The sequence below is a fragment of the Ornithodoros turicata genome, chromosome 6 (genome assembly GCF_037126465.1).
Source record: "Ornithodoros turicata isolate Travis chromosome 6, ASM3712646v1, whole genome shotgun sequence".
Lineage (NCBI taxonomy): Eukaryota > Metazoa > Arthropoda > Arachnida > Ixodida > Argasidae > Ornithodoros > Ornithodoros turicata.
In genome coordinates, this window is record NC_088206.1 from 62,220,087 (window position 1) to 62,230,051 (window position 9,965).

The 9,965-nt window shown below is 44.1% G+C and overlaps 1 protein-coding gene across 4 annotated transcripts; it reads right to left on the bottom strand.

Annotated features, from left to right (window-relative positions):
- Nucleotides 1-658: 658 nt before the first annotated feature.
- LOC135396917 (uncharacterized) lies at nucleotides 659-9,679 on the bottom strand. 4 transcript variants are annotated; one of them, XM_064628154.1, is made up of 9 exons: nucleotides 9,532-9,676; nucleotides 9,084-9,218; nucleotides 8,810-8,950; nucleotides 7,835-7,975; nucleotides 7,643-7,742; nucleotides 5,663-5,799; nucleotides 5,459-5,595; nucleotides 4,603-4,748; nucleotides 659-2,641 (listed from the first exon to the last, which is right to left on the bottom strand). In XM_064628154.1, exons 1-8 carry the CDS (start codon nucleotides 9,593-9,595, stop codon nucleotides 4,626-4,628), a joined length of 978 nt encoding a protein of 325 aa, XP_064484224.1. In that variant the 5' UTR covers nucleotides 9,596-9,676; the 3' UTR covers nucleotides 659-2,641; nucleotides 4,603-4,625. The 4 variants fall into 4 exon arrangements, with proteins under 4 accessions (XP_064484224.1, XP_064484223.1, XP_064484225.1 ...); XM_064628153.1 differs by having other exon boundaries at nucleotides 659-4,748; nucleotides 9,532-9,675; XM_064628155.1 differs by lacking the exon at nucleotides 9,532-9,676 and adding an exon at nucleotides 9,271-9,451 and having other exon boundaries at nucleotides 659-4,748.
- Nucleotides 9,680-9,965: the final 286 nt, after the last annotated feature.

Consider the following 9,965-nt stretch of genomic DNA (forward strand, 5'->3'; position numbering starts at 1 on the left):
AGGAAACAGAGTGGGAGAAAATCCTCATTAAAAGCCATTCTACTATGCTTTGCCCTACTAAGCTTTGCAAAAAAAAAGTTGAAATATTCATTGCCCAATTGGGGGGGGGGGGGGGGGGGGGGGGGGTTCCTCCTTCCACGCTCTGGAGCGAAGGAGATGATTAGAGTAGGTTCTGATCTGCTAGCCCGATCAGCAGATCGCTTTAGGGTACAGATAAGCCCCTGAAGGAGAAGGTGATGATCAGAGCGGGTTTGGCTCATTTGCATAGCAAAATTTGGTGATAGATATTTAAACTTACGTTCTCCTTCCAGGATTAAAAAAAAAAGAATAGAATAGCTTTCAATGAGGACCGCCTCTCATTTTGCTATCTCACTTCTGCCCAAAAGCTGTAATTGTACAGGAAATTGATGAATTTTAGGCAATTAGTCACCTAGTAGTTATTCTCTTTTAGAGGATGTCTGCCTAGCCGTATAACTCAACTGCAAAAGTGACATCCGAACCGCTCTTGTAGCTTTTCAAAGTCTGTTGCGGACCAAAAAAGCACCCTGTATAGTTGCATTAAGTTATAGTATGATTAAATATATATTAGATGACTATTTTATACTGCTACATTAAACAACTGATAGGTGAGCTGTTCAGCAATGTTCGCGACTTGAAGAAAAATCTGACAACGTAAAAAAAAAAGTGTTGGCTGGTTATAGTTTCATGCTGCTCAGCTCCTACTGCAACGAACTGCACACAAAAAGAACCAGAAGACGAAACCTTGAGCCTCTTGGAATTAAGAATGGGACCAAGCAAACACACAATAAAATACAGATGTAGACTAACCAGTGTAAATATTCAGAGAGCCACAAATGATTGGTCACAAAACATAGTTACCTCGAATCAGAACATCACTGTTACGTATGGAGCAGTATGTCAGTACTCAAAGACACGCACAACTTGTTATACTGTACTCAGCACACCAAACGCCTACACCAGATGGCAAGCGAGGCAAGGTTATCAAACCACATTAAACAAATCCCTGCTCTTAACAGTAATAGGAAATGTGGTGTCGTAAAAACAGTAGACTTGGGTGGTACATTGAGAGCCCTACAACATGATCCAACACTGGTGTGGGAACAACTGGGATCCAACACAACCAGGGCCTAGTTCCACTTTGGGGTATTAGTTTCCACTTTACGTCTGATTACTCGTTAATGGGTCGACGAAAAGCCCCGAGCCTACCGGAAGTTAAGACGTACAGAAGAGAGTGACAAGGCTCTCTACATTTTAGAGTGAACCCTCGTTAATATGACCCCCGATAATCTGACATACGCGCTTTACGACCATACTCCTGGGGAACAATGCAGTGAAACCTCCGCAAATCCCTCCCGTTAATATGACAATTCCACGTTATGACCATAATTTTCGGGAACGACCATGGTCATAATAACGAGGGTTCACTGTACCTGGCATCCCGCTCGAGATATTCTAATGACGGGTGTCCCAAGTTCGCATGCACCATTTCATTACCTACACTGTTTCTGCATACCGGCTCTCATTAAAAAGGCATAGCGCTGTGTAAGTGATCACTTAATCATTTTAAGCTACCTGTACAAACCTCACGCCACCAGCGAATGAACGATACACTGTGCCTCTATAAGAAAGATTCCATTCTTTCAGCATGCCAAAAAGGTTCCTTCCTTTGGGTCCTTCGACTTTAGTATAAATTGTTAAGAAGTCCTGCGTGTGCCGAGGCATAGGTTGGATTGCACAAGCACATATTGACAAATACTTGAGGGCAGCTAAGAGTAGAAAGAAAGAACTTGGGCAGCATGGGTAAAAAACGAAATGGAACATGGATGTGCTATTGGAAATTGGAATGGAAATGCTACTGAATCGCAGTAACCGGGACAAATTCTGGAAACAATGTCTACATGCGTATATTACATACCATTTCCTTGGTATGTAACTCACTTGCCAGTGTTTCAGGATGCGAACCCCAGTGACTATGACGTAGAGCTTGGTGTAAGTAAAAGTTTTATACTAGTAGTGCAGTTTTTACAACAAGCACTTTACTGCTCCTAAAGCTAACACATAAAATTTTAAACAAAACAGAGTGGGAAAGCAATCAGGTATCTAGAATGTGTGCTACCGTAAACATTGTACAAGATTAGAAAATTTCTAGTCTACTTCTGTGTGCACAAAGCATTTGAAGCTGGATTGTAACAGGTATAATAGAAGTAAGTAAAAGTGGGCAGAGGTGTGGATTTGTTCCTCTTAACAAGCTATAAGTGTGTCAAAAAGGCAGCATTTGCAGTAAAAAATGTAAGTCGCATTTTTGGAGACGCTAATAGCGTATGCAGGTGGTGAAAACCTAACAAACCTGTTAGTCGGTTCCATTACTAGTAGTAAATACCACCATTACGCTTCACTGTTTTATATTTGTGTACTTAAGCAGGAAGGCTGAAAGCATAGCAGTTAATAAGGGGTTATAAAGAGGGGAGAAACCTCATCTGCTCCAACATTTGCCTGCTTTCCTGTTTTACATCTGCAATATATCTGCATTTGTTAAGAACCTTCATGAAAAGGTCCACTTGAAATTCAGCGCCAACGCAAATCTTTGAAGAGAGGTGTCACGTTGGACTAAAATGCATACCTGGGGACAGAGAATCAGACCAAATCACCATGAGTTTAGCTCAATTCTTTGTATTTAAATTCCAATTAATGGTGTTATATGTACAGATAGCACACACTATCTATCTTGGTCAGTAAGTTTCGGAACTGTTTCACCAATTTCAATCGGGAGCACTTCTGATTTGGCTCACATTCAACATGATTTTCCATCTGAGAACAGTAGGTGTTTCGTAGTGAGTCTGCAGATGCAATGAGCATCCTTTTGGATACTAACTACATGCGCTAAATGCAAGGCATATGGACATTTTATAATAGTTAGACACAAGATCATAATGTTCCTCTGGAATAATGTAAAACATGCTACATTTCAGGATACTAGAGATGACAGTATGGAGTGGAATCACAATAGCGTAACAGTATTTGCTACAGAGCAACATACTTCCAACAAAGAAGCTTGACTTCACTTTGGAAAAGAAGTCACAGAATATTCCCAGAATAGAATATTATTCCCAGATTTTCTGCAAAAATATGAGACATCTTGGAGCAGGAAAAGCAATGTGACATAACTTATCCTACAAGGGACAAGTTTCCTGGCTTCCTTCCAGTTTGCATCTACTCAAAAACTCTTCACGGTGGTATTCGAAAATATGGTTGTACAGACGTCAACCTTAGCAGAGCCACACGATACATACTGTATGTCCCGCATTGCTCAGCATGACTACAGTGATGAGGAAGACTACTATGCAACAAATACTTGAATGTTGGAAAACGAGAAAAATTCCCCGATTCGGGAACTGCGAGAGGAAGATGTCAGTAACCCTGTATTCACATGGGCGACATTCCCCCAGAATACTCAGAAGATGCAAAAGCGACATAGATATCTCCTGCCACATCATGTCTTTTTGTGCACCGCTAACCGCAGGGAATATCCTGATATTCCGTAGCAAACGACAGGAACACACTGAGACCGTGTCGTCTGCGAAGTATGCCACTCCCGATATTCTGGCACAGTGCGAATGCTCAACATGACACACAGCAAAATTTCTGCCCTGTGAGCATTTTCTTTCTTCCACAGGAATATTCTGTAGGGAATGTCGCTCATATGAATACATCGTTAAATTTGGTTTGTAGAGCACAAGGCAGCCTGACACTGACACTGAAATGCCTTTTCTACAGTTGATTGTAGTGTTAGAGGAAACTACCGTATGTGACATAGCAAATCCTAAGTGTAAACATGGTATTCAGAAGTTCGCGAATGCTTGCAAATGAGTAATGCAAGGTTTAAAGCATGAAGAAATGATTAAATTGGGTGACAATGAAAGACGTCTGTATGCACCCATTGACAGCTTCTCTAATTTTGCTGGAGAGAATTTAACGACCAAATAAAACAAATGCACCCACCCAGCAAAGTTACTTGAGTCAGAAGATAAGTTCCTTGACATTTGATAGGCATAAACGTCATGCCCATTTGAGGTTCCCTAATACAGTGCTGACCATTTATGCTGAACCTCACAGGAGTTGTGCTAACTAGACGCGACCTCGAAGCATGAGAGTAACTAGAGGATCCATACCATATGAATACATGCAGTATAGAAATTCGATACAGGCCCTGGTATTCCAGCATAAGGAAAGAAACAAGGAAAAGTATACTGCATTATGACATATATTAGCGTGAGGCTACTACAAATGGTCTACACAGCATACTGTTTTGGGCCGTCCGACTTTACCAGCCGAGATGAACTGTCAGCATCAAAGAGACTGAGGGCACAGCTGAGAAATACGGAACATGTAGATGCTGCATATTGTATGGCACACTGAATAACTGAATTTTTGTACATCTGTGGCAATAGGCACACCCAAAGAAACACATGGCACACATTTCTGGAATACAGCTATGGTACCTCGCGACCAAGGGACAAAAACGCACGTTGGTGCTTGCAAACAACATTCTGATGATGACAGAGAAATTCATACACAACTTACCGCACTTGGTGTAATGTACAAAGTTACCCTTTGAACTGCTTTGCATCAGAGTTGCAACTTTTATCGTCTGGTACAGAGATGACATGACTGGCCGGAGGTAGAGCTGGCAGTGACCGCACTACTTCATCATAGCTCGGTGGGGCATCCTGACGATAAAGAGAGTGGCGGATGTATTTTTCGTTCATTAAACCAGTTTTTATCCCAAAAATATCCATCACTGTCACTTAGGGAAAAACCCGAAAAATCCCAGGAAACAAACTTGCCAAAGTGCCATTTCAGCCACTGATGACATTTCTTAGGTTCAGGGATCAGAAACCCCAACACAAGTCGAAATTCACTAATAACATGAAGCCAGTCTTAAATGCAGCTCCCTGGCTTTGCTAATCACCGATCCAGCCTCTTACCCTCCTTTCTCCTCCTCCCCTTCCTCCCACCAGTCTCCAGTTTACCCAAAACCCAGAAAATAACTAATCTGTCCACAAAAAGAAAGAACCACACATATTCCACTGCCTAATCTGAAGGAAACCAACAGGCAGAAACAGGCAAAGTGTAGAACTCGCGAGTGAATGAGATCAGTACTTACAGAGATTGAAACATTCAATTTTTATTTTTTCTAAAAAACAAGCTTTCGGGAGGTCAGATTCCGTCCCAAAGCTCGTTTTTTAAGAAAAATAAATTATTTGAATGTTTCGATCTCTTTAAACACCTATCTCGCTTATTCTGAAAACACCCGTTGTTGGACTGATTCTGGTGGCAACCTTGAAGTAGAAACTCGCGAACGCCAAGACCCGCGAAAGTCCAGGGGCAACCAACCAAAGTGTCAAACCTCACGTCAAAACTTTCGAGCCTTACTTACATCTGGCTCCGCTTGGTAAGGTGGAGGAGGCGAAACGTCACCTTGCGGCAGAACGACCTCCACAGAATGCGGAGGAGCAACTGCAGTCATGGTAGTCGGCCTCGCCGCTGGTGGGGAGACCGGACCCTGCGACTGCGCTGCGTATCAACGGGTGTTGGCGTTAGGTGAGGCTCGGTTAATCGTCGAGCGAGGCTGAGAGCTTACAATGCGCGGTCGTGGCACTGCTGCGTGTGGGTGCGCTGCGGAAGGTGACCCCTCTCCAGAGTGGCACGATACGCCTGTTGTGCAAGCGGCTCGCCTCTCGCATGCTTCTGTGGGCAGGCGGAGATTTGGCCTTCCGTCTGAAGTTCACGGAGCGGAGAAAGTGTTCAAATGAAGAGAAAAAGAAGGAGAGAACTAGCTGCGATATTGTGTGTGTCTTGTCCAAGACCTACTAGATTATAACGACCATGTCACCGGCACCCATTCCCAGCGCCGCGTTTGGAAGCTAACGGTAGCGCTACTCATCGGCCCGGTTATTGCTTCCTCAATTTCTGCAATACTTTGTACTTCAGTTTACCATAGTAATGAAAGATGAAAGTCACTGAAAAGGTTAGCCAGCTGTAGGAGTCGAACCCACATCTTCTGGGTTGCCAGTCCAGGGCTCTACCAATTGAGCTAAGCTAAACATTGGTAGAGCTCTGGACCGGCAATCCAGAAGATGTGGGTTCGACTTCTACAGCTAGCTAACCTTTTCAGTGACTTTCATCTTTCATCGTTAATTTCTTAGGCAAATTGAGGCTTTGTATGTATTTGTCCCTTCTATGTTGTTCCAGCCTCAGAACATCAGTTCTCTCATGTTACCTTAGTATTTTTGTACTGCTTGCGACACACTTGTCTGATATCTCTAGCCCCCGTAAAAGCGGGCTACCGAACCAAGTTGCTGTGCTACCGTCGCCTCCGCGTCACTTCCGTTCCCCTGGTGGCGGCGGGGCTGCGCGGCGCCACCAGATGGGAGAGATGGCTATCTGACAACCGTGCGTTGTCTGCTAGCGCTGAATTCCCATTCCACTCAGCATTCAGAGGAAAGTGCTGCCCCGTTGACGCATTTGGAGCTAGCAGACGATGTGCGGCTATCGGATCGCCATCTCTCCCGTCTGATGGCGCTGCGCAGCCCCGCCGCCACCAGGGGAACAGAGGTGACGCAAAGGCGACGGTAGCACGGCAACTTGGTTCGGTAACCCGCTTGTACGGGGGCTGGAGATATCAGACAGGTGTGTCGCAAGCAGTACAAGCAGTGGATGCCTCACGGGAGATGTTTCTTTCTAAACTTGATTATGATCATTCTACGTGCTTTGCACTTTCATAGGAGCATAGGGGTTGACGATTATGACATGGTCGCTATAATCTAGCAGGTCGTGGTCTTGTCTAGTGCCCTTTTAATTAATTAATGTAGCGTAAAAACCTTTAATGCTGTGACCCCAATCATTCGCAAATCGTCCACAAAGCTCATATTTGTGGCCGCTTAGTTTCGCAAATTCTGGATGCTACAATTCGTGGGATGATCGACTTACTTAGCGATAAGCCCAAGGTTGTTGGCTTAACAACACAAGCGTGTGCTGTAAGCAGAAACAACTGGGCCGATTGGTACATATCCTTTGCAGGCAACAGAACGAACATACGGACTAATACACTATTGCGATTATTTGTTTTCTTTAGTGATACCAGTCCGTATGTTTGTTCAGTCGCCTGCAAACGTTGTGCTGTAAAGCAGTTCAAACCCTTGCCAGTGATAACCTGTACAACAAGTTGTGAAAGCTTTTTTTTTGCAGGTATCAAATCTTGCTAAAAACTTTCAGCACCCTTAATATTTGCACATTGCTCAGTTCACGAAAATTAGGCGCTCGCGAACATTAAGTGTTTTACGTATGCATTTGACAAGAATTGTCTGTAAGCAAATCAAGATACTGTCATTGCAATAAAAGGCAATGACATAGTACACTGTTCAGATTCTCAAAACAAATTAGCACACATTCCCATTGCATCTCCTGGTATATTTCAATGATTTTGTTGATTTATTTACTTAAAAAAGGGTGCAGGTTTTTAAGCATTATGGTAAGCCACCCTTACTCTTATGGGATTCTTATGGTAAGCCACAAATATTATAATCAATTATTTAGCAGTTGTCAGAAATAAAGGACTTACTGGTATCCAAAATAGGCCAGCATGATACATATAACTAGGAGTGGAACGGGAGACACCTTTAGGAATGTCACTGTGGTTCTACCTTCAAAGAAGAACGGATCTGCAAGCAAAAATTTGCACAGACTCACTACTACAAATTCTTTCACATAGTGCCGTCCGCATGTCTCGTTAGACGACATCGCACAGCCTTACCTTGTATACATCGCCAACGTGAAAACAAAAGCTCCGCTTTGTAACCTGGGAGTCTACACTCGCAGGTACCCCACGGAGTGCACACGAAGGAGTGCGAACCACACGGCCTTTCTGCATCGCACAGTGGTCTGGCTATTCTGCCTGGGGTTGTAACACCATGGGTTATGTTTAGCATAAAACTGCACTAAGGATCGCCTAATAAAATACTGTCCTTGTAAACATAACTTCCTTTGCATGCTCATAAACAGTGGCGTAGCCACAGGGGGGCTGGGTGGGGTGGGGTGGGGGGGGGGCGAGCGCATTCGGAATGCGCTGGCTCCAATATTCTTCGACTCGTTTCTCGGAACGTGGTTGCCGTATAAATTAAAGTTTGTACTTTCTGAAAACTTCTCACAAAACTAAGGTGGTGTACCAAATTTCGTTGTCATTAGACATGCATACGATTTTTAACGAATTTTCAAATGTGTCCGAAGATCTTGCCGCACCCCGTATATGAACTTTTGAAACCACTTCCAATCTTGTGACACCGCCTCATTGGTCATACCAGGCTAATGTAATCATATTGTGCACGTCCAAATCAATTTGTTTGTTCATCCGCATTTTGCAGTGTGCACAAGTTGCTGTGTGTTGTCGTACCCAGGATCAGAGGAGGGGGGGAGAGACTTTTCGTATCGAGCCCCCCCTACCTTGGAAGTCTGGCTACGCCACTGCACATGCATCAGGAAAACTCAACTTTCTTGTGTTAACGAGAGGATAGAGAGGTAGCAAGCGAGCTGGTGGTATAGATCCATAACTTAAAAACCCGAGACTAGGGGACAAAAAATGACAACACAGCCAAGGTCTTGTCTGCGTTGTCGTTTTTTGTTCCCTAGTCTCTGGTTTTTAAGTTATGTTTGCTTGTGTTGGTTTGTGAAACTTGTGTAAGAAAAATTTGATGACATGTGAAATGAGAAAAGACGAAGGTTAGAACACCACCTGGAAAGCAACGAAGTCCAATGGCAGTTGGCGACTCGTGAGTTCCCGGTTTACAGCGGCAGAAACCACCAAGGCATCGCGAAAGATGGTCAACTTCGGAGCATTCATCCGAAGATTCGCAAGTGTCGTTTAAGGCTCGTCCTAAAATCGCAATCCCGCGAATATTAATGTCTTTGCAGCACGCACATATAAATAACGGAGCGCGCATACATGTGTGCAGACACAGGACGCGAACATGTAATTCCTATATGCAGTCAAGCTCTGAGACACTCACCTGAATTACATTTCACTACGCCGCTGTCTATGTCCCTGTGTGTACCGTTGGCACAAACGCAGCTATTGTCGCTGCAGAACGCGTTCTCGTCAAACCTTGCGCAGTCTTCGTAGTATACGCATTCGATGGCATTTCCTAGAGAACAAAATAGTCACTGAACGAAATTTCATTTACTCGAGGACATTACCAAGAGCAGCGACCATAGCCTTCACAAGACACCAGCACAATAGAAGAGAGCTTGATACTGCTATCTAGCTATTCATGCAAGCTGACAGTGACACTGCTACGAGGAGCCTGAGCATAGCCTGAGTCGTGCACTGAATCATCCTGTGAAAACACAGCTGATGCATTAGGACTAGATGTCAATACCCGCCCACGCTACGGTTGACACGCAGGGAACGCGGCAAGAAAGGTTTGCTAGGCGAACAAAAACCGATCGGAAGCTCACCATAAGCGGAAAATACGGATGTAGGAAGGCACATTAATGTTATCTTGAGATATAATTTGTACATTTACTTCGGCTGGCGATAAACATGGCTGCCGTGACCACGTGACTGACGCGACTTCAAAATATGGACGCTGTCGGCCTGGCAGAGGCAACCGATCTGTCAAAAGGATCTGCGGTGTTCCCTATCCTCTATGAGGGGACTGCTGGGAAAACTGAATTTTCAATTTCACACCGACACAGAAAATCACAATGCAGATTTGAAGATGGAAACGGCGCACAGACTAATAATTCTGTAAGTGCGCCGCCCCACAAGCACAAGACCACTGCAGTAAAGCTAAAGCCTTGAAGAGTCCTGGATATATCGAGTTACTTTATATGTACGATGAAAGATGAAAGTCACAGAAAAGGTTAGCCAGCTGTAGTACTCGAACCCA